This window comes from Solanum lycopersicum, chromosome 1 (genome assembly GCF_036512215.1).
Source record: "Solanum lycopersicum chromosome 1, SLM_r2.1".
NCBI lineage: Eukaryota > Viridiplantae > Streptophyta > Magnoliopsida > Solanales > Solanaceae > Solanum > Solanum lycopersicum.
Genome location: NC_090800.1, coordinates 85,456,420 through 85,481,480, shown reverse-complemented (window position 1 = coordinate 85,481,480; position 25,061 = coordinate 85,456,420). Strand labels below are relative to the sequence as shown.

The following is a 25,061-nucleotide window of genomic DNA, read 5'->3' as shown; positions in this document are numbered from 1 at the left end:
TAAAATAAGATCATACAAATAAATACATAAAATTAATATTAGATCATAACAAATACACAAAATTAATATTAGAAACTTCCGTCATATATATGATTGTACTTGTATGATACTTATATATCTAAATATTTGGTTTGTTAGACTCACTATATATTGAAAATAGATTCATCAAATTATAAAATTTATTATTTTAAGAGTAACAAAATAAAATAATCAAATTACATGACCATTTTCATATTTTATTAATAATATTAATAAATTTATTAATTTAAAAATAATAAAATAAAATAAAATAAATATAGATACTCTCTTTGATTTCGACCTTTTATTTTAAATTTTTCAGAATTAATTGTGTATTCAGAAAATCCTCAAATCACCCCTTTAATTGAGGAAACCAATCACTATTAATTAATTTATTAATAAAATATGTATTTCAATTTTAAATTTTGACAAATACTTATATCTTGTAGATTCAAATTCATGTATTTTAAGCGTGAAATATGATAGAGAAAGTAATATTCGATACTATCGAAAATCTTAGTAATTAATATATAAACTAGTGGGATTTATGTGATATCTTAGTAATAAATATTACTTCGTATATTAAATAATATATATCGTTTATAAAATAATAATATTTCATAATTTCACTTATGTCAATTTAATGAAAATTTTCTAATTAATCTAATCATCTACCATTAAAAATAAAATTGTATAAAATAGCAAACTAATAACCTAAATTAAATTGAATAGCTAGGGTTTGATTTAATTGTGCTCCATAGCAAACATTGACAAAAATTTGCTAGGCGTCTCTCTCCCAGAAGTCTCGCTCGCCACTCTCCCATTCTTGCCTCTCTCGCTTTATATACAAAAGTGTATAATTTCTGTTTCTGTTTTGTATAAAGTGAGAGAAAATTGTATATACACATTCAAAAGTGTATATCTTCGTGTTATACACTTAATTATATAATTTACAAACATTTTACTTCAAATATTGCAGAGAAAAAGGCCAAAGAATTATACAATTGTAGTGAAATACAATTTTTTCTAGCTTTATACAACAGAAGTGTATATATTGTGTTTCTGTTTTTGTATAAAGCGAGAAAAACATATATCTTCTTGCTATACACTTATAATTATGCAATATACATACATTTTAATTCGATTCAACTGTATGCAAAACTAATTATACAATTGCAGCGAAATAGGCCAGCGAATTATACAATTTAGGCCAGCGAATTATACACTTTTATATGTATAGCGAATTATACAGTTTTTATGTTTGCTATAGAGCGCAATTAAGCAAAGTTTGTTATATTATACAAATATGATTTTTTTGTTTGCTATATGTGAAAGTTATCCAAAAAATATCCTTATAATATTAAAACAATGATTCATTTATTATTAGTAATTATAATATTAAACAACATTTTATTTTAATTTAAAATTCAAAAATATACATATTAAAATATAATAATCAGGATATTACTTTTTTTCATATTCAAAACTCAAAAAATAAAATCAAACTAGAAGTGATGGACCATTATTTTTTTTTAATTATTTCTATTTAAAGAGCGGAGAGAGAAAGGCAAAGGACAGATTGGTGAAGCTAAACTACCTGACTCTTCATTTTTTAACCCGGTTTATTCCTTCAAAAAGCGAAAATATATAATAAAGAAAAAAACCGGGCCCTCGTCCTCTCCAACAATTTTATTGCAGTAATCTTCAGCCCTAGCTCTTAGAAGCTTGAATTCACAGTAACCAATTTTTTGAAATCAGCTTCAGATTCTCTCTCACTACTGATTCTTGAATATTTTCCGATTTTTTATTTGCTAACTTTGATCCCTTATTCTTTTATTTGTTTTAATTGGAATTGAAACTATTAATTTCTGAAGTTTCTGCAGAATTAACGTTTAGGGGCTAATTTATTTCTCATTTAGAGGAGAAAATACAATTCAAGAAGTTGAATGTGGATGCAAGAAGATGACCTAGTGGGAGTGGGGGTGGAGATAGAGTAAACTCTTGGGGAGAGTGATGCAAGAAGCAGTTGTGGGGAAACAGATAGGGCTGGTAATTTGAATTCTTGTATCAGGTTTGGTTTATCTGTTTTGTTTCGTTGTCATTATTATTAAGGTGAATGGTTGTGTAGCCTTGCATTTTTCTTGTTTAATTTTGTTTAAAAAGAATTTTGGGTGTCAAGAAAAGTCCCCAGTCAAGAATTTTTTTGAAACTTTTGTTTGGGATGACGTTCTAATCTTTAGTCTTTTCAAGAATTTGTAATTAGACTAAAAGAATTGAAAGAAATTCAATTAGGATTCTTGAAATTAGACAAAAAGAATCGAAAGGAATTCAATTAGGTGAGGTATTTATTGTTTAGTGTCATTCTCACACAAATCAATTTGCAATGACAAGACAAAGTCAATGTGCAATGAGGCACTCACCGTAGTGCTCTATGTGAAGCCTTGCTTAATCAAGGCAAAACAGACAACCTATTTGGCACCTCGTTTCAAGATTTGATTAGTCTGACATTAGGGCCAAAAAATTTCTAGGAGATGCAAGTATCCGTAGTCTTGCGTCCTGTTTTACTGGCCTCCTATTGTACTTTCAGTCATTTTTATTCATGTTCGACCCTCTAGTTCTCTATCTCGCATTTTAGCGCATCTAGTTGTATACTTACTTTCCCTTGTTTAATTTCTTATCAGTCCGGGGATGAGTTCTACAAATATGGTTGGCTTGTGTAGTAACAATCTTGGAGGTGGGGAGATAGAGACTGTTAAGTTGGAACCTATATTGGTTGAAAGTTTAATTCCACAAATGGAGTGCTGTGAAGCTGATTCCTTGCCATATAAAAAATCCTCAAGCAGCTGTGGGAGGCAAGATTCTACAGCTACTGAACAGAGTAGAACTTCCGTCTTGGATCAAGATCAGTCTCCGATAGATGATTCAAGCCTATGTTCTACATCACAAATATGTCCAGCACCCCTATCTCGCCAGTTCTGGAAAGCTGGAAATTATGATGAGGGGCATGCTACCAAGTCCACCCTTAAAAGTATTATGCACTGACGTACCCATTTTTTCCTTTTTTCAAAATTGTTCTTAGCAAACACATTACCATGCATAAACCATGCGTGCTGATGTTTTGAGTAGTTGGTCAATCTTTTCTTTGCCTACCTTTCTATATCACCTTATAGCTTAATTCTTTATCTGTAATTCAAGTATGTGTTTTGCATCTAATATGTATGTTGTCATCTTATTTGTGGCATTATACAGAAGGCTCCAGTTTCTTGCACATTCACCCGAAGTTCCTTCACTCAAACGCCACTTCCCATAAGTGGGCATTTGGTGGTATGTGCTATTGCTGATTCATTTTTCGTTTCCATATTCTTGTGTGGTAATAGGATTATTGCAAATGCTATTACTGGAGTGTTAACATACCGTTGTTGTTCTGTGATGTCTAAAGCCTTGGCAGAGCTCCTTGACAATGCTGTTGATGAGGTAAGCCTCTTTTTCAAGCTTATTCTTTATTGTTCAATCAATTGTTTAAGCTGTCAATAATTTCTTTAAATTAGTAATTTGACTGCAGAAGGGCCTACTAAGGTCCGCTTGAGGTTATCTTCTTCCTGATTTAATCAATAGCAGCTCCGTCTTTAGCTCTTCTGTTTTTTTTGTAGCACAAGCTGTCTTCCATTCTTGGCGGGCTATACTTGTATTAGGGACACATAATTGTCATTGGTGATAGCTGAAAATTTTCAAAAACTGAAATACATGGAGAGAAGATTGTCACTATGAACAATGAATGGTAAATATAATACATGAAAAGTAAGAAAAAGTTATAGCAAGCTAAAGAAGCAGTAGTTCAGGAAAAAGTAGGGTAACAATAGATAGATATTAAGGAGAAGGAAAAAAAGTAGAGGTAGCTGGAGAGATAGAGATGGTGAGGAGTCTTCCCTTTCAAATAGACTTAATTAGTCGATTCTCTTGTAAATTTATAGTTTTATACTCTAGTGAAATGGTGCTTTTTACTACTCATCTAGTAGGATCTATAGGTATAACAGGGTAATGTTAAAAGCAGGCTTTGAGTCTTGAAATGCTGGGAACTTCTTAGAGTGCTGCAAGTATGAGCATAATGGCGGAGATATTTCCACCTGCCATATTTGGACAATCTGGAAAGAATGGAACAGAGAGGCATTTTTGGGAAAGGAATATTCACTACCACACATAAAGAACATTTTTCTGGTGTGTTTTTAAAGCACATAGCAAATCCCTGTGTGTAGATGTCTGGATACACTAACTAGTTCTTTTCTGTAACGCTATTTCTTGATGCTGGGATTCCACTTTTTGTTCTTAGTAAACACTAACTTATTTATCACAAAAGGGGACACGTGAGGTAGAAAAGCTTATAAGTGACTTAATTAACAACGTACAAGAGGTGCTCCTTATATAGGAGTAATAGGTTTTATATAATATGGTATGCAGACAATCCATACGCTAATAACTAGGTAAATATTTTATAATTAAAATATCCTTAAGTATCATATGCAACACTCTATATGATTTACTTATTCAAGTACAAAAAATCTAGCGCGTTTGAATCTGGACACATATTCACTTGAAATCTGACATGCTCCTCAAACTCAAAGTGGGGAAAACAAATTAAGTTCAATTATTTTGAAAATATAGAAAATTGATGCCGAAATCTTGCTGCATGTGCACATCACCTAAAAGAAAAGAGGTATCACAATTCTATCCTCTGGAAAATTGTTGGTATCTGCATATCTATTCTCAATCACCGAAAAGAGATGGTATTGCAATCTCTAAAACATCAACGTAACTTGAGTTGGCAGAACAACGTTAAGACATTGATCAGTGAGAATTCATGTAGCCGGTTCTAACTTGTTTGGGATTGAGATGTAGTTGTTGTAGATGAGGGCACTTGGTCATGTAAATGATAGAAGCATCAGTTCCCAAGAGATGAACAGTGCTTAGCTATCGTAGATAGAGGAGGGACGCTTTAACAGTCGTCCAAAGACAACAACACTAATTGCCAAAGAGAAGAGTGTCGCTAGGCGGCACCACAAGGAAGCAACAAAAGATAATGTTAGGTCGGTGTGCATCACACATTGGCCGGTACCACCAGCCGGAAGCGGTAGCTACTTGAGTTTCTACCATGATCGCAAAGGCACTGATACCATGTGAAATAGGAAAACTTGTTTTCTTAATTAACAGTGTATTAGAGGCGCTCTTAATATAGAAGTCTTATGCTATGTATAATATGGTTGGTAACCCCTATGCAAATAAAGTATGTAAATGCTTTGCTGACCTGATAGTGAAATTATAATGGGTAACACGTTGGATGAGACTCTATGGGACATATTCTTGGCATCTGGATGTGTACTTAATGACATGGATATGTATATATTCAAAAGTTTGCTCTAAGAGTCTAGTTTGTTTTGCTGAATAAAGTTTATTTTGGATCCCTAATGGTAATGTGCCTTTTATGGTCTCAACAATATTGAGATGCTGTAACCCTTTTGTCCAAACCATCATGCTAATATTTTCCTTTCTATGTCGCACCCTTGTTTCTTTCACTGGTTAGATACAAAATGGAGCCTCCTTTGTTATTGTAGATAAAACACCAAATCCAAGGAACGGGAGTTCAGCTTTAATGGTTCAAGGTATTCCATTTCTTTGTTTGTGAATAGCACCTGATACTAAGGCTTTGGTTGGTCTGGTTTTGTTTGAAGAAAATGGCTGTATGAGATACTGAATTTTTGTAATCTCCGTTTCAGATGATGGCGGTGGAATGGACCCAGAAGCCATACGTCGTTGTATGAGCTTTGGGTTTTCAGATAAGAAGTCAGCTTCAACTATTGGACAGTGTATGCATATTAATAATCATGATTTTTTTTTCTGCGTCATGTCTTGTTATAATTCCTAACTCTCAACATTTTAGATGGAAATGGTTTTAAGACCAGTTCAATGAGACTTGGGGCAGATGTTATTGTCTTTAGCCGCTGCAAAAAGAACAGGTACAGTAGTATTCTTGTGCTTTCTGTTTTATCTTTCGTTGTTCTCTGTTTTATTTTGATTATTCTTTTCATTTTCCACTGATAAAAATAACTACAAGTGTATTAGCAGTTGTAATGAGTCTCTTATGATTTCTTTGGCTTGTATTTTTTTGAGACTCTCCCAGCCTAATTGTGACTAAGACATAGTATCATTTTGTAGATTCATTCTGGCTAACATGGTCATGATAACTTCTTGGTGATAATGGAAAAATAGGTGTGGAGTCCAAACAAGATAGTATGTAAATATCGTGTACATCTTTGTTTAGTTTATATATTGTCATGCCAAACTCTAGAAAAATCTCCTATAGAAGTTACTCCTCTGCAATAGGCATGTTATGCATGACTGCATGAGCAATGAAGAATTTATTCTGGTGGAGTTCTAAGGTGGGTTCCGTCTCCCAAAAGTTGGAGAGTTGAGGCGTGAGGGAACGAGAAACATTCAACAGATTAAGATTGGCTGAATACATATATTTATATATATACTGGACTGACAGAGCTTGAGTAGAATAAGCTTGTTTTGAAATTGCCAAAGTATCTGTGGTTGTAGAAAACAACTTGCCGTGCTTAAAAATTAATTCTGTTGAAACCCATAGACTGAAACATGCTTTGCTAAAGTTCTTATGTCAACACTTGGAGCTTGTTTGGATTGGCTTAAAAAATGTAGTTTTAAGTCAAAAAGTAAAAAGTCAAACTTAAACGACTTCTAATTCAAAAAATAAAAAGTAGTGGGAGACCTACTTTTACATTTTAAACTTATTTTAAGACATTTTATACTTATTTTAAGACATTTTAAACTTATTTTAAGTGATCTTTGACCTTGCCAAACACTTCTTGACCTACTTCAAGTTATTTTTCCAAACACAAAAACTGTCTTAAAAGTAGGTTTGACCAACTTCTAAGCCATCCAAACACCCTCTTAGTATATATTTTGGACATTGTTAGTTCCGTATTTTTTTGCTTAGGAGTGCAAAAATCATCTCTGAGATGTTACTCATATTGACAAGGGATCAATTCCTTTGTATTTTTCATGCATCCTCAAGATGCTGATGATAATATATAATATAAGCTCGTTTTGAATTGCTAAAGGGGCTGTTGTTGTAGAAAACAACTTGCCGTGTTTATTAATTGATTCTGTTGAAACCCATAAACTGATACATGCTTTGCTTAAGTTCTTATGTCAACACTTAATATATTTTTTGGACATTATTAGTTCCGTATTTTTTTGCTTAGGAATGCAGACGTCATCTCAGAGATGTTACTCATATTGACAGGAGTCAATCCCTTTGAATTTTGCATACATCCTCTAGATGCTAATGATAAAATCGTTACTATAAAAAATAAATACTATATCTAGCCAAAGTTATGAACTTGTGGATTTATTGGTTATCTTTATGGGTTATCAATGTTGTTTTTGCTTATAAATATTATTTGAGGGGCTTTATTTCTACATTTGAGGAGTATGTACAGATACAGTTGAACAGAGAAATTCTCATTGTTTGACCTACTTGATTATACTTCTAGAGATTCACAATTTAGATATCGAATGAGCATTTCTGTGATCCTTCCATTGACAATAATATTTTTTGTCTGTAGAAAAAGTAACAACAGTTTCTTTTCACATACTGATTACTGCCTTGCTTGTTGAACCTTTTTCGTTTAAGCTGCTCTACCATCCTGTTCTTACAGAGTTGTGTACTGAATGATCTGCAATCTGTCTTATGCGTATAGCTTCAGGGAGGGTAGTGCCTTGAAATCTCTAGGCATACTCTCCCCACCCACCCAGAGCAATAAAGACAAAGAATAAACACAATTTTAACTTGATGACATGGAAGCTTTATTTCGTTTGTGATATCAATTGCTCACCCAGGCTACTGATCTATGCTCAGAATAACCCCTTCTAATTTTGTGTTGCCATTTTGACCAGGAAATTGACACAAAGCATTGGGCTTCTATCTCAGACATTTCTGACTCGAGCAGGCCTTGACAAAATAGTGGTTCCTTTGGTGAGCCTTTTTCCCTTTCCCGTCTAAGTGTGAATTTGAGTCTGAATAGTCCTCAATAGCTCAAACCTTGATATGGTGGTTTCTTACCACTCTTTGACCTTTTAGCAACAATATCTTGTTCCTCTTTTACTAATATGATATGATACGATAAGTCAAACAATGTATCAGAGTCCTGTTATTTCATCTAAAATCAGATGGATATGTGCTTTTTCCCTATTAAAACAATATTGCCACTACTGTAGTTTTAATGTGTAAATTTATTAGCAGATATATTAAATTGTACCTTTTCCTTATATCCGTTAGATGTTTTTTATAGTTTGCTTTTCGTGAGTGGTTTGCGCTTGGGACTTCCATGTTGGAGGTCTCAAAGTCGAAATCCTGCATAGGAGCGGGGTTTTTACCATGTGCGCACCCAAAGGGCAGCGGCTGCGGGTTTCCCTTGTCATAAAAAAAAATATTAGTGTTGTATTACTAATTAGTAAGACTTAGATGTGGACTTCTACCTGTCTAATGGTTTCCTTTTTAATTTATTTGAGTTTTGTGATGAGAAACCTTTATTTTTGGGTCTCCAAAATTGTATATGCATGTCTTATCATTACATAGCTCCTTCTATTTCCCCAAAAGAAAAAGGAAAGAGGACAAAATAAGATATATTCGTAAATTTGGGTGGTGGGGTGGGGGTGGGGATGACTACCAACATTCTTTTATGTGGCCCATGTGATCATAAGATGTTATATAATAGTAATCCAAACATCAGTTACTCCCGCTTACTTTCTTGCTTTTTCTTTCTCCTTCCAACATTCATGCTCGTTTTCCTTAAAGATTCGTTCTGGTGATGCAGCTTGACTTTGAGTTCAGTGCAGCAGCTAAAAAATGGAGTTCATTACACGGTGAACAACATTTTAGGAATAACCTCTCGTTGTTGTTGCGCTGGTCTCCATTTGCTACAGAGGCAGAGCTTCTTAAGCAAGTAAGTTTTCGTTGTCTTCAAGGTTGTTGCTTACTTTCTGTTGGTTTTCGTCTTCTTTTAGTTGCCATAATTGGAAGTATAGCTGAGTATTTAATTGTACCCGAAAAGATCCCGAGATATAATGGCATGGACTTTTTTTAATAAGGGTGAATTTTATAGAAGGTATAGGCAGACTAGGTAGGGTGTCCAAAGTTACAGTTTATGGAAGTCTTCGTTCATTTCTATCTAGGAATCTACATCATTGTACAAGGTTGCACCAAAAAGCTAGCAAAATTCACATCTTTGGTTTAGGTTACGTATATTCCTCTGTTTGCCTTAAAAAGAATTTGGTGTGTTTTTCTGTCCAAATTATCCACCAAATAACCAATGCTTATAGTATTTCAAATCTTGCGTTCCAAATTGTTCATTCTGTAAGGTCTGCATAGCAGGAAGATTGTTGGGTTCTCCAATAAAGGTATTGGATTTCGTTTCTAACATGTCTTCAAATTGTTATTTCAGAATGCTAATGCTGCTTTTAAGCTAAAAATTTCAATCTTTTGGTTATCGGGCAAAAAAGAATGCTAATGCTGCTTTGTCTGCTGATATTTTGATCTGTCAGTGATGCTGATGAACAGGCACAATTCCAGCATTACTTTGATAGATAAATATTATTTGACACTTCTTTTCACACCCTTTTAACCACCTGAATGAAGTAATGATGAAACAATCTCCTTATTTGCCAAGTACAAGTATGCTTCTCTATAGAACAGACCTAGTTTGACAACCCAATTAGGGCCATGACCCTCGCTAAGGGGTAGGATCCTGAAGCAGACTTTAACTGGAAATTACAAAAAATCACACAGGGTTTTCCTTGTATCCGTAACCTATCCAAAAACAGAAAAGTTCCTGTCACCTATATAAGACAGCAAACAGACCCAATTCAAACTATGTCATCACGCAGGGTTTTCCTTGTATCCGTAACCTATCCAAAAACAGAAAATTCCTGTCAGCTATATAAGACAACAAACGGACCCAATTCAAACTGTCACCTTTATCGATCATCCAATTTCAACACCACAATAGTAGTTCCACTGTCATAATACGACAAACTAATTTAACACAATTATCAGTCATTAAGTCTTACGATAACCAAAGACTTATGAAACCTGACTGACAAACCGACTAAAGAGTGACTATTAAGAGTTTTAAACAAAGTAAGATAATAAATAAATAATGTCTTCGCTCATGCTAGCCAATGTGGCGCTCACCAGAAACTGTCAATTTGTGCGCTCTAGCTAGTTCAATCATTGTCTGCTTCAACTGCTGTCTCTGTAAAGAAAACATTATCAAGGAGTGAGTCACTAGTTTGGTGAGTAATATGGCTTAACCACAATTTTTTATATTGTGGACCAGTCAGAAAACGTGCCAAATACCTATAGTATTCAAAATATATATATGCTCCAATGTTCGAGACTTAGCAGCAGGTTTAGTGGCAGAAAGTTGTCAAAAAGACTTCAAATTCACACGGGTTTGCAAACATTCTAATTTAACTCCCAAGCCTTGAGCAGCTCCTTCTGATGTTGTCAATTCAAATATAGCTCTCAGCTGTGTTCCCTGGCAATTCCCTATTTTCCTATTAAAGCTTGCTGTATTGCATTACAATCCTGTGAGGCTATTCCTGAACTTTTACGAATGTCGACTTTGGCTCCCTCCCTTATATTATTTGCAGTTTGATGACATTGGTGATCATGGTACAAAGGTGATTGTCTACAATTTGTGGTATAATGATGAAGGAAGAATGGAGCTCGACTTTGAGGCAGATTCTGAGGTTTGACTTGACTATCTTTATGGGATTTCTTATTTCTGTTTGTGTCATTTATAGCTTTATTTGATATCTTTTTTTTTTCTGTAACTGCAGGATATTCGCCTTTCGGGTGAGGCAAACGATAATGAGAACAATGCCTCTCGTATTAAAGTAACTGACCAGCATCTTGCGAACCGTCTTCGTTACTCACTCCGTGTAAGTTATCTTCCTAGTAGTTTCCCCTTGATACTTCTATATTTATTTCAGAGGATTATTGGTCATTATCTTCCTGGTGTTCCCATACTGAACAGGCATATTTATCAGTGTTGTACTTGCGGATCCCAGACAACTTCTGTATTCTGTTACGTGGACGAGTTGTTGAACTCCATAACATCGCTAAGGATCTCAAGTACCCCGAATTTATCATGTATAAGCCCCAAACTCTTGGATTCAAAGAGGTATGTTCTAGATTTTGCCTTTAATATATGAGTGGTATATTGTGGGATAGATATTATGATTTGTTTGCACACTCCACCCCTTTTCACGTTGCAAAGCCATGCGTTTCAGATAACTGTGCACTTCAAACAGTGCTTTTAGTGATTCAAAAGAGAAGTGGTTTTTTTTTTTTTGAATCTCAACCTTGAGAAGTTGGTTTACATTGACATTATTATATATTGGCATGAAATTAGTCATTTCTAATTGCAATTTAATTATTACAGTACTATTTCATAAATTATGCATTACTTTGGAGAAGTGTGAAGTTCATTTTTCACTATTTAAAGTCATGGTTATATATTTCAAGTTTTTGACAAGTTGGTCTGATCAGAATACATCGTATGACGCTTAAAATTTGGATTGCTATATGAACTTGCGAAATTATATCTGGAGCAATATATTATTCAAAGAGTTCAAATCATTATTGGAATTTTGAATGCCAGAAAGTGTGTTGAGTACGTTGGGACTTGGGAGGGAGGAATCACTTGTAACACCTTTTCACATTGATCAGTTGGATCTGAACTTCTTTCTTTGCTTGAATTGTGGAAGACCATCACATTGATTAGATGGATCTGAACATTAAAGTTTACTTAGAGATTTTTTAATAGGTAATAGTTTTATTAACTAAAAGGGTCAAGTCTGTTAAGAAATGTACAGAAAGTTGGCTGAAGTATCAATATTTCTATCTACAGTTCTTTAACTTTCTTGATTATAGCCATAGAGGTTGAGGTATATGAGGAAAATCATTCAAATTTTGAGTTAGCAACTGTGACATCATATATTTTAAGTGCTCCATACTGTAGCATGTGTATTTCCCTTTACTCAAGGTAGTCTACTAACTGCATGCTTGACCTTTGACCATTAAATTACTTTTGCATCCTTAAAGTTTGATATTAACATTTTAAGCTCCAGTGTTTCCAGAGCTTCTCTTAATGTTTTCCTTGTTTTGGTGGTTTCAGGGTTCAGTCATTACTACTATTGGCTTCCTAAAGGAAGCTCCAGTTGTGAATATTCATGGGTTCAATGTCTACCACAAAAATCGTTTAATACTGGTGACTAGCTTCTGTTGCTTTATGATTTAAAAAATTTGTGACTTTGAACTTCTGGGATTTTTTTTTTTTTGTATTTATCTCTAAATCTTGTAAGTAAGCTGAATAAGAGTCAAATAATTCATATTTAGGAGAATTGACGGATCATGAGATAGTTTCTTTGTTAGGTTACATAACAGATGTACACCACAAAAAAAGAAGAGGAATATGCATTTGATACAAGAAGTGGAACATTTTCTCCATTTCACTACACATCCATCTTATCTATGTGGGCAATCACCACTAAACTTCATTTTTCTTGAATGGGTTCCTATGATCACCGTTTTTAGTAGTGGTTCTTTTGATGGGAAAAACGAGGACCATTGTCAACGGGTAGGAGAATATTCGGAGGTGAGGAGATACATTAGCAGCAAGAGTTATTGATTAAAAAGTGTCTCGACTCAGTTTGTAAGTTGTCTTTAGAAAATTAGCAAATGAAGGAAACCATTATTTGAAGGATAGAGGAAAGGGGGTAAGGGTAGAATATTGGTATGGGCATAGGGCTAGCATCAACTCTAGGAGAGTTGCGTGTTGTATAGAGAGGAGGTCGAAGAGGATGAATATGAGTTTTAGAAATATTGTTAACATTGGGGTGAGAGAGTAGGGAGAAAATACATGAAAAATACACTTTTTGGAATGTTTGGTTGCGTTTCTAAGATGTTATCAGTTATAACACTTATGTAAAACTCTGCTTTAGTAATACAATGTTGGGTTACCTTTTGAACCTTGTTTTCAACATAATTTAGTGCATTGTGTTGCCTGCATAATTAATACTTGCATAAGTTAATCATAAATCTATCTTTACAGACAAATCTCTTTAAAACAACCCTCCTGTAATACATTTTCAAAAAAAAACATCCATCTTGCAGTAACAACATTCCACTATTTTTTGAGGATAGTAACACTAATCTATATAATCACAGGTAGACTACATCCAAAATATGTAGTCCCCTTCAAAAGGTATTACAGTCTAGTCATATTGCCGTCTATCACCTCTGCTTCTTACAAATAATCTAAAACGTCCCAGATATCTTCTGCTTGGACTAAAATGTTCTGTTTACACCAAAAATAAAATAACGCTAGACAATTCATCTTAAAGCTCTGAAGTCCATTCTGCTCGTCTTCAAAACCCCTCTGATTTCTCTCTTTCCATACAGTCCAACATATGCATGCTGGGACAATCTTCCATCTCTCCTCCTTTGTTGCTGCATTACCATCACTATTCCAACTGTTAAGGACTCCTCTGATGCTCCCTGGTTTTACCCAATTTATTTTTCTCAAGCTGATGAACATCCTCCAAAGCTGTTCCGTCCATTTGCAGTGCAAGAAGAGATGTCTAATTGTCTTCACTTGTTGCCCACATAAGAAGCATCTTGAACATAATTGAAATTTCCTTTTGTTCAAGTTGTCATGTGTTAGTACTGATTCCTTAGCCAGCAGCCATATGAAGTAATTAACTTTGTTTGGGATCTTGGTCTTCCATATCATCTTCCATGGCCAGTTTTCCTCCCTATGATTTGATTTATTCAATTCTCTATAGGCTGAGTTCGCAGAGAAAATACCGTTCCTTTCTTTCTTCCATACTATGTTATCCCTTTCTTCAGATAGATTGTTGAAGCTGGCCATAATGGTGTAAAAAGTTGCTACTCTTCCCACTTCCCAATCGTTCAGGTTTCTTCTTAAGTTTAGGTTCCATCCTTGTCCGGTCCACATCTCTGCAACAGTGGCTATTGAAGAATACAAAGGTTGTGGAGATCTGGAAATTGATGTTGTAGTGGTGCACCACCTATAACTATCAATTTTTTTGAAATTGATTCTTCATGCTATATGGTTCATGTGATGTTAATTTTTTCGACACTAGTAACATATGTATTTAACTCGGTACTTGAAACAATATTTAATGAAATCTTTCTCCATATAGTCCACCATATACAAGCAGGGATCATCCTCCATCTTTCTTCGGTTGTAGCCCCAACTCCAGCCTCCTCCCAACCGAATAGAATCTCGTCAATCTTACTAGGCATACCCAAAGAAATACCTCTGAGATTAAGGAAATCTGCCACAGTTTGTCAGTGAAATCGCAGTGTAGAAAGAGGCGTCTCACTATCTCTGTATCCTTACCACATAGTGAGATCGTTACCACATAGGGAGCATCTGTTGCATAGAGAAACCTCTATTGGTCTTCATTGTCCAGTGTCAAAACTGCTTCATTGGCTAGTAGCCAAGTAAATCATGCCACTTTGTGTGGCAGTTTGATTCTTCAGAAATGCTTCCAACACCATTTGAAATCTTGGTGATCATTAAGACTTGTTTGTTTATATCCTTCCTTCACCATGTATATACCTCTGTTGTGCCCATGGCACCATAAATAAACCTACAATCCTCACCTGTTTGTGCTCCTTGGAAACTGTCTAGTAACTTGAAAAGTTCAATCATTCTAAGAATTCCCAGTCATTCAAGTTTCTTCTAAGGACCAAATTCCATCCTTGTTGTGACCACATTTCAGCAACAGTGCTTTGTTGATGTTGAGCCGAAGCAAACATGTTTGGATAGAGATCTTTAAGGCTCTCAGTACCCATCCATTTTTTTTGAGAAGGTAAAGATTTATATTTCTATTTCCAAAATATCAAAACCTGCCACAACATGAGATTAAAGAGAGTATAACAGAAGATCTTCAATCCTATGACAAAAATTACAGTGATCCTAAGATATTCATAACTGATTCTAGATCTTCCATATACTCTTGTTTATACCAAAAATGAAACAACACAAGACAATCATTTTCATCTTCTGAATAGTGTTGCTCTTGTTCTAATGACATCTAAGGTTCCTTTCTTACTACGTTGACCACCAAATACAAGCTGGGATGATTTTCCATCTCTCCCTATGACCAGAGATGTTGGAATAGCTACTCCATATCTTCGGTTTGAGTTACTCTCCACCCAATTCAATCCCTTTTTATTGATGAAAAGGTCCCACAGCTGGTTGGTAATCCTTACAGTGAAGAAACAGGTGAGTCACTGTCTCAGCCTTTTCCTCACATAGGAAACATCTAGGGCTCAACTGGATACCCCTCTTCATGAGATTTTCCTGAGTCAAAACAGCCTGGTTAGCTAATAGCCAAGTAAAACAAGACACTTTATATGGAATTTTGGCTTTCCGAATCATTTTCCAGGGCCACCCATTACTTTGGTTATTGAAAGGGTTGAACTTTTTGTAAGCCCCCTTGACACTGAATCTTCCTTACTTGTGATCCTTCCATTCCAGGCAGTCTTGGACGTTGCTTCCTCCTCTGAATTGTTCGAGAGTTCTCTAGAATTCTACTACTCTCTGGATCTCCCAATCATTGAAAGGTCTTCTAAACCTTAGGTTCCATCCTTGGTTTGACCAAACCTCTGCCACAGTAGCCCTCTCTTGTTGGTTGAAGATGAACACATCAGGGAAAAGTGTTTTTAAGGGACCTAGTTCCAGCCAGTTATCTTCCCAAAATGAGACCTTCACACCATTTCCAATTTTGATTTTGCAATTCCCTCTAAGTTTTGGCCATAGGTTCCTTATGGTTCTCCAAAGGCTAGTTCCACAAGTGTTGGTCACCATGCTAGTTGACCAATGACCTTCCATTTCATATTTTGCCTGAATCACCTTCTTCCACAAAGCTTGTTCATTGAAGGCTAGTCTCCAGAGCCATTTTATTAATAGACATTGGTTTTGAGTCTTCAAGTTTCTCACCCTTGGACCTTCAACTTGTTTATTCCCAATCAAGGCTGCCCATTTAACCAGGTGAAGCTTTTTTTCCTCGCTGTTGCCTTCTCATAGAAAGTTCCTTCTTAGAGCATCCAATCTATCAATACTCCATCAGGGATAGGAAAAAGGGACATCATATAACTAGGCATAGAGTCCAAGACACTATTAATAAGCTCTGCCGATTCACTAATCTTCTTTCACTCTTTTCGATCACCCCATTCCAAATACCTAAAGACCTGCTGTTTGCTCCAAGACGCATCCCTAGATGAGTAGCAGGGTGGTCACCAATTCTTCCACCAAGGGTCCTAGCTAGAGAGGATAGGTCAGGAACTACATTAAATGGATATAAGAAGCTCTTGTTCCAATTTATATGAAGTCCTGATATAGATTCAAAGAGAATAAAAATCAGGCTCAGCATCCTGCGTTGTTCTTTATTGGCATCACAAAATATGAGAGTATCATCTGTGTATTATAAATGGTGATCTCCTGTTCACATCCCACGCTGTTTAATATTTTGAATCCCTTTAACCAAAGCTTCTCTCGAGCAGTTTTCAGTATATCACTTAGCCCTTCCATTGTAATGATGAATAGAAAAGGTGATAGAGGGTCACCTATAGGCCTCTTTGAGCAGAGAAGAAGCCTGTAGGGGAGTCATTGATAAGAATTGAGTATTTGACAGTTTCAATGCAGAATTTCATCCATCTTAGCCATCTACCACCAAAACCTCTTTTATCAAGAGTTTCCCACAAATACTGCCAATTCAGGTGGTCATATGCCTTCTGTATATCCAGCTTGCAGAGAATCCCTGGAGCATTGCTTCTGGTTCTAGAATCCACACACTGGTTGCCATGAGGATGGCATCCATTATTTGCCTACCTTTATGAAGTGGTTTGATTAGGGTAAATAATTGTATCCTCTAAGAACCATACATGCGCCTTTGATGTATATGGTCAAAAAGATTGTAAATTGATTTATAGATTTCAGTCCTCCTTTCACAGAGAGTTTTTTCTTACTTCTTTCTTTACTTCTGGCAAAAGGGCTTTTCTTCTAATTTTCAATAAATCCGAGTTTTGACTTCTTTTTAATGTTTTGTATTTTCCTTATAGAATTATAACTTATAAGTTATAAGAAACTTGAAACTTAACTAACCTATGGATACAATTTTGTTCTTGCATCAAAATGCTTGAGTAGTTAGTGAGGTTTGAAAACTGAATTATATGGACGGATCTTGGAGTCCTCACGGTATCCTTGATTGCATTGATTGAGACTCGAGTACTTGTTATTGTTCGGGTTAAATCAGTTGGGACTTGGGGACTCGTTATCGTCATGTTACGTAATTCTCCTTCATGGTGTAAGTTTAGAAAGAAGGTTGGGGCTGTGAAACTATTGACCTTTTTCTTCGTGGAAAGTGAATCTAACTTTTAAAAAACTAACTATAGATATGTTCTATGCAAGAATTTAAATGTCTTGTCTTCTTCGGGTATTTTCTTTGCTTTACCTTCTCTATTCTGTAAGAGTTGCTTTCTGGGCTTGCAATAACCTATCTACAATTTTGATGGATTATTCTTCTAAGAAAGGATTCAATAGATAGACATTCTTTACATACCTTTTCCTAACACCTAAAGTCTTATATCTTTTTTATCATCACTTTGCAGCCGTTTTGGCATGTTGTGAGGTACTCTGATAGTAGAGGCAGAGGAGTTGTTGGTAAAGAAGGCCTCTAAACCACTTATTATTGTTTCACTGTTACTTATGCTTGTGCCACTTTTCCCCTTAACCCGGTTACAGAGATTATTTGACGATTTCCTTCCACTCCAGGTGTTTTAGAAGCAAACTTTATTCAGCCAACCCATAATAAGCAGGACTTCGAGAAAACCCCTCTTTTTCAAAAGCTTGAAGTACGATTAAAGGAGATGACATGGGAATACTGGTAAGCAATTACTGGAATTTAAGAATGGGTCAGTGAATTGTTTCTGTATTGGTGAAGGTAACTTGCAAGCATTGGAGGAGTAGATTTTTAGCTTGTCTGCATTGATTGATTTAAAAAGCTTTTAGTTGCAATTTTCTATGTTTCCTTGGAATTAGATGGCAAAGGCAGATTTGAATTCTTCATAGTCAGCTGTTTATATATTTCCTCACTTAACACACATCCTTTGACAGGGATTATCACTGCGGGCTCCTCGGTTACTTTCCAAAGAAAAGACCTCAGGGTCCGATAACTCCTCAGGCTTCATCTGAATCTAGACAACAACATGGGTCATATAAACCTATTGTCTTGGGAAACTCATCTGGTGCGGTTGGTTCAAACATTACAGTTAGGAGAACTGTAACTTCTGAGGCTTCATCTGAATCTAGACAACAACATGGGTCATATAAACCTGCTGTCTTGGGAAACTCCTCTGGTGCGGTTGGTTCAAACATTACAGTACGGGGAACTGTAACACCAGTCTTTCAAAATAACTCTAAACAAGGTAATGTATTGATTGAGAGAGCTATGTCTCACCTCTATATTGGATATTTCTCTCTAAAATTATGTGCTTGATCAATTAATGTACCTTTGAGAGTTATCCTAGTTCTATTGTGCTTGATATTTCATGGTTGAGAAGATTTTTAATGGCCTTGAAAATCAGAACAAAGCTTTTCTTTTTCCTATATAGGCAGTCTTGTTTTATTGAGGCTCCTCTCTCGACCTATTGTATTGAACTTTTCTGCTTCTAGCATATCTACTGTGGTAGGCATGACATGGCTGCTACAATGGAATGTTACCTTTGGGAGTTATCCTAGTTCTATTGTGCTTGCTATTTTATGGTTGAGAAGATTTTTAACGGCCTTGAAAATCAGAAAGGAGCTTTTCTTTTTCCTATGTAGGCAGTCTTAACTTATTTTATTGAGGCTTCTCTTTCAACCTATTGTATCGAACTTTTCTGCTTCTAGCATATCTACTGTGGCAGGGTATGACAAGGCTGCTACAATGGAATGTTTGTTTGGTTTGGTCAAAGCGATAGAAGGTCATTTCGAAGATTGAACAGTGTTGCTAAATGGAGTTCTAGAGAGATGGAGGTCCTTCTCTCTCTAGATTATTTTTAGTAACTTGCCATCACATAATAGATTCTCTTAATAACATAACTATTTTCAATTCTCTTAATATGAACTTGGGATTTGAGTCATCAGGGATGTAAAATCCTTCTCTCCAGTAGCATGATGGGAAAGTCTTGGCTTTCCCTCTCTGCTCAAGAAGACATCGTGAATATATATTTTCGTTGCTCATATTTAGTGTTGGGGTTTTAGGCCTAATAATGATGGAAAGATCCTGTGGTGGATGTCGAACACACATTTTCTAGGGTTCATTACTGCTGAACATATCTCTGCCACATAAGTTGGCTCTGTTGGAAATATTGGTGTTTGTGGCAGTATATTCCGCCAATGTCCTCCAGTTCTTCATGACTACTCAGTTAAGGTTCCAACATATGGTGGTTGGTTGCAGAGCTCCTCAATTTACTTACTTTCATACCCCAACCATGGCTTGTAAATTCAGGACTCTGGCTTCATTTGCTGACTGTCATTCGTAACTAACTGATGCTTTGGCTTCACTTCCTGCCATTGAGTTATCATAATGCCTTGTTAATTATCTAAGTGAGATGATTGCATCTGCAATGGATTTCCTATTTTGTTGTCAGAATTTCTGTAGGTTGTGTTAATTACGCTAGGAAGTCATTACTTATGTGATAAAAAGGTACCGCCAAAACTTAAAGGTAAGTTTTACTGTGTGGTGGTTAGATTGACTATGTTGTATGGGCAGAGTGTTGGTCGGTCAAGAACTCTCATGTCCAGAAGATGAAAGTTGGGGTGATGAGGATGTTAAGGTGGATGTGTGGGCGTACTAGGAGAGATAAGATTAGGAATGAATATATCCAGGACATGACCTTATATAGGAGAGTTCAAAGGTTACGGATTATGGTAGAAGGTTTGTTGGTAGTTGATTGTTATCTCGCTTTCCTTCAGGATAAGCTTAGTGGTCGTACTTGGATCTTCTTTCTTACGTAGTATTAGCACTATTCTCGTAGTTTCTTGTTATTCGATTTTTGTTATCACTCGTGTTTCTTATGCTTCGGTTATCGCACTATTTCATTGTCGTTACCGTTCTTTCTTATGTTTGTTTGTATGCTCTCCATTTTACATAATTAATGTGTTGTGTCATTGCTCTCATATCAGTCTTCCCTTCTCCAAACAGTTTGGAAATTCTTTATTTAAGTTGAGCATCTATCAGAAACAACCTTCTATCTCTACGAGGTAGGGGTAGGGTCTGTGTACATTCTACCATCCTCAACCTCCATTTGTGGGATTACATTAGGTATGCTGTTATGATGCAGTAGTGGTGATCCCCACAAAACTCATGCAATTTTGTGCAGTTGCCTGCTTGGATATATGAATCACCATCATTTACTTTTTGAAATTAGATGAATCACCATCTTTTACTTTTTAAAGTAGGAATACTATGTAAAACTTTTTCAACCGTTGACAATATTGTTGTCTGCTTTGAACCTCAGGAGCTTCAAAAAGGAAAGCAGTTGATCACCCAATAGAACATGAAAACTTGAAACGGACAGCTGGACTAATAGTTGATTTAACTGGTGGTGAGCGAAGTCAAGAAATTCTGGTATGTTTTCTTCAGTGTGCTCTCCTCTCCTTTCACTAGGACTGTTTTATAGAGTTGGATCCATAAAAAGTATGACATCACTATTCCTGGGTGATATTTTGACTTTTGGATTGGCTTGTGAAATCGCTTAGGCATATTACCACATCTCTGTTCTTCGTCAGACCTAATATTTTCTTTTGACAATTGATTGCATATTGGATGTGCGTTATAGCTTGAGGAAGGGATAAATAGACTTAGCATATTGTTTGCATGTTATGCATAGAAGGCATGTTAAGTTTAAGAGGTAGCTTAACTGCTGACAATGACCTATTAATTCGTATAAAGAGGGACTATCACTGAAGTGTTATTTGTAATTTCTTTTATGAACGATTGAGTATATCTTTATTTTTTATCGTTATTTTGACTTGTCAAAACCCACCAAGGCTTTGATCTTGAGGCTTGTTGCAGGCAAAAGTCCGGTATTTTAGTGGTGAGACTTATTGCTGGCAAAAAACTTGGTATTAAAGTGGAGAAAGATAGAGGGACAAGCACATTTCCACCGAATTTTGAACTGTGTCCCACTGGCCCTTGGGATTTTTTCGTTTAAAAAAGAAACCCACAGTACGACCAGAAGAAATACCTTGTACATTGTGCTAGAAGAGTGTTTTCCTTCAGGGTGCATTGCTCAGTGCTTGTTTTAATTTTTTTAGCTACTTTCCTCTTTGTACCAACAGAACCCAAGTTGTCTTGAATTTGTAAATAATAGTAAATTACAGGTTAATGAGGTATTTTTCCTTGATCTTTTCTTAAAGATCTTAATATGGACCTTAATCGCTTATCTTGCATATAAGTTACTTGCCTGCAGAGCTAAGATTGATAACAAAAATGAGACGTAGTGATATGGCCATTTATAATGAGTGTATTCTAGTGTTATTTCTTCTCCCTTTCAATTTCTCTGCCTTTTGACCATTGTAGACTCTCACTTCAAGTGGCTCACAAGATCAAGAGGCTGCCCATCTCATTCAAGAGAATGAAAAGCTCCGCGCACAGTAAGTGTACTCATAAATGAGTCTGTCATCTTCTCATAATGTGATTTCCAAATTGTGTTTTTATCTTGTTATATAGAAGAAAATGCAAGGATGACAAACACGTTCTGTAGTCTGACAACTTAACTTTTCTTTTCTCATCTCTCTTTCTTGTGAGGTCCATGAAGGGGTAGTGTGTTTACGTAGAAATAGAAGTATATTTATATCGCATAGGGATAATACATAAATTTCCCTTCAATTTTGGCTGAATTATGAACTACATATTTAAACTTGGGCGACCTATAACCCTCACGTTTATCTGCAGTAGAATTTTACACCCTTGAGCGCTATCATGAGAAATTCTATGCACCTCCACTGAGTTTGTGAAAAGTTGAAAAATGAAGGCAAAAAAAACTGATGTTCCTCCTGTCTCTTTTTTCAAAATTCGGTTACGGTTAGAAATATATCGATAGTACTTGTCAGAAAAAGCTGACAACCTTGTGCTTTATCACTCCTCCATCTAGTGATCAACGTGCCAGCTTCATGTCTTCACACCCCACTTACTCAAACACACAGGAAAGCTTCTTTTGAAGAAAATAATAATAAACACACACTCAGTTTCAAAGGAAATTCCTGTTCACTCATACAAATTCGATAAATTTTTCTCCATATTGCACAGACACTCAGCTTTTTGTGCTAGCTCTTTTTCCCTGTTTTGTCCTGTCTTTGCACTCTACCTTTGTATTCCAAATCCCGTTCCAGTAATTTTGACCTCTTTTTTTTCCAGTCTATAATTCCTATTAGAAATTCTCCTCTAGCAACTTCCGCAGATAAGCGAAAGATTGTTAGAAGAGAAGGTAGATGAGCAAAGATTGTTAGAAGAGAAGGCCTTGTGCAATGAGGTGTTCAAGACAGTAGTAGGAAAACGTGATGTACCAAGCCACTTCAAAACATGCTTTGACTAAATGAAGTGTGTTATCTATACCTTAGCTTAAACTCTTAGAAACCACAATTTTATTTACTTAATTATGTTTTCAACACGTCCCTCACGTGGGAGCTTGATTTTCTATTTTTATGAGCCGAGCATGGGAATTTGATTTTTAGGTTGATGGGTGGCGATGAGACTTGAACCTAAGGATCTCTGCTATATCCGGCAATATATTTATCAAAAAACTTAAGTTTTGTTAGAGAAGACACACTTTATTTACTTAATTATGTCTTCAACAGATCATATGGAAAGCTATTCCTATTTTAAAACTTGCATAACATTCCAATATGTGGCATAAGCACATATTAACTTCTCAACGAGTACTTTAGCACGAAGGCCAAACAAAATCCACTCCCAAGAGACCCATTTTCCATAAAACGCCGAAATCATGTTCATTATATACCGTAACTGGTTAAGAAAACCCATTCCTTCACACTTCATAGTTCATACCAAAAAACAATACCGTCTTGAGAAGCAGTGGGTGTGGCAACCATGAAGAGCTCTATTCAAGGTCCTAAGCATTTGAGAGTTACAGACCATATTTTCACCGGAAATGTTTGTGTTTGCGCGGTCAAAAATGGGATATTGGGTATGTTTTTCACGGAAAAGTTGATAGATTTTAAGGATTTCTTTTCAAATCTTTGGAACATTGGAGTGTGTAGCAGATGACAATCTTAGTTGCGGTGACTCTTCACTTTTGATGCTACACCCGTCTCGAATTCTTCAAAAACACTATTTTTGGCGAATCCGGCACGCACCCGTTGACATTTTTGAAGAATCCGAGCAACATAGATGACAGTTATAGTAAAAAATCAATTTAGAAGATGACCAGAGATAAGGGTAAAAATAAGTGAAAAAAGGAGGGGGGGAAATCACATTTTCAATAATGAGAGAAAGCAAGGGTTGGTGACCTCGAAACAAGAATTTGCTGCCGACTTCAGGCATGACTTGCGCAGGAAGTTCTTTCAGTTGGAACAAGTGTAGTGCATGACTTGCATTGTTCCATTTTAGTATGTTTTTTGTTCAGGGGTAATGATTCTACTTCAGACAAGTTTAGGGAGGGGTTATAGGACTTCTCAAGTTAAAGTGTGTAGTTGAAAAATGCAACATGTTGATGGGTGTAGTTTTTGTATTATCCCGTACGAAAAATATTAAATTCAATTACTATGTCAAACAAGTGTTTGCAGCACCATTGTGTATTCGTAAAATATATTTGTGAGACTACTTCGTTCCTGTCCCAGGTGCTGTGAATGTGAGAAGAGAGAGGAAGAACTTCATTCAAAGGTGTGTTTAAGTAAACTTGTCTCCTTTATTAACTCGTCAGTAGTTGAAAGTGACCTGATTTCAAAATGAAAATTATCACGTCTTTTTCATGTGGTTGTTGCAGGTTAATAAGCTTCGGAAGGAGCTGAAAGAAGCACAACGTACCTATGCACATATGCTAGTGGAATCAAGGTTATTAGACAAAGTCAAACCTGAAGAAGATGTTTATATTTAACGAAGTGCCCGTCCTTGTACTACAGTTAGCTCTCCAAATTAAAATTAATCTTAGCTGTTGATAAAATCTTGTTCCTTTCTCTGTTCTGACGGAATATTACCATGATTCTTGTTTTCTTCTTTCGTTTATGTAACAAAATGGAACGTAGAAACAAAGTTATCATAGATTAGAGTATGTCCCATTGATATCTTTGTGGCCAAATAACCATTTCTTTTTATATTTTTGAACTTGTAACTCATATTACAAGTTAACTCATATGAAGATGCATGTGTTTCTGGAATCAACTATGGTTACTTTATCAATTAATTGGGAAATAATGGTGCCTTCTTTACCATCATTACTGAGCTGTTAAACTGGACTTTGTGACTGTAGAACCCAAAGGTACGACAGGTTTATTACACGAGTGGAGTCTAGGGATGGTGGCGTATATGCAGCCATATCCCTACCTACCTAGTGAAGGTAAAGAGGTTCGACAAGTTTGTTGGCAAGAGGTTTCCTTTTTCTTTTACATATAAAGTGCAAAAGATTATGCCACTTTTGGGGGAATAATATAAAGAAAGATCATTTTATTCTACTTTACCTGGATCCTTGTCTTGCACTAATAGACACCTTCTTACAGGAGCACTAATAAAGAAATCTCCCTGTCATAGTTTGATGGGACACTACACTTGTAACGAGATATCTAGGCATATGTGTTTTGTCATTTTCATTCATTTATCATGTCAAGTCTCATTCTTATTCTCTTATTATTGCTTCTATTCTACTG

General features: G+C 35.8%; 1 protein-coding gene across 4 annotated transcripts; it reads left to right on the top strand.

Annotated features, from left to right (window-relative positions):
* Positions 1–1,581: 1,581 nt before the first annotated feature.
* Positions 1,582–24,579, top strand: LOC101246668 (protein MICRORCHIDIA 6-like). 4 transcript variants are annotated; one of them, XM_069292516.1, is made up of 21 exons: positions 1,586–1,715; positions 1,902–2,067; positions 2,700–3,046; positions 3,268–3,342; positions 3,458–3,492; positions 5,594–5,672; positions 5,787–5,876; positions 5,951–6,026; positions 7,990–8,068; positions 8,910–9,038; positions 10,747–10,845; positions 10,936–11,037; positions 11,133–11,279; positions 12,276–12,368; positions 17,804–17,855; positions 17,967–18,078; positions 18,309–18,619; positions 20,696–20,805; positions 21,760–21,833; positions 24,039–24,081; positions 24,185–24,579. In XM_069292516.1, the coding sequence occupies exons 3-21, from the start codon at positions 2,707–2,709 to the stop codon at positions 24,293–24,295; spliced, it is 2,157 nt and encodes a 718-aa protein (XP_069148617.1). In that variant the 5' UTR covers positions 1,586–1,715; positions 1,902–2,067; positions 2,700–2,706; the 3' UTR covers positions 24,296–24,579. The 4 variants fall into 4 exon arrangements, with proteins under 4 accessions (XP_010312871.2, XP_069148617.1, XP_010312872.2 ...); XM_010314570.4 differs by having other exon boundaries at positions 1,902–2,089; XM_010314569.4 differs by having other exon boundaries at positions 1,582–2,067.
* Positions 24,580–25,061: the final 482 nt, after the last annotated feature.

Bases quoted from the DNA above. Each gene is read 5' to 3' on its own strand.
- LOC101246668 (XM_010314569.4), top strand. From the start codon at position 2,707: ATGAGTTCTACAAATATGGTTGGCTTGTGTAGTAACAATCTTGGAGGT. The intron at 5,877-5,950 runs GTATGCATATTA...TCAACATTTTAG, and splicing joins AGCTTCAACTATTGGACAGT to ATGGAAATGGTTTTAAGACC. The intron at 11,038-11,132 runs GTAAGTTATCTT...CATACTGAACAG, and splicing joins GTCTTCGTTACTCACTCCGT to GCATATTTATCAGTGTTGTA.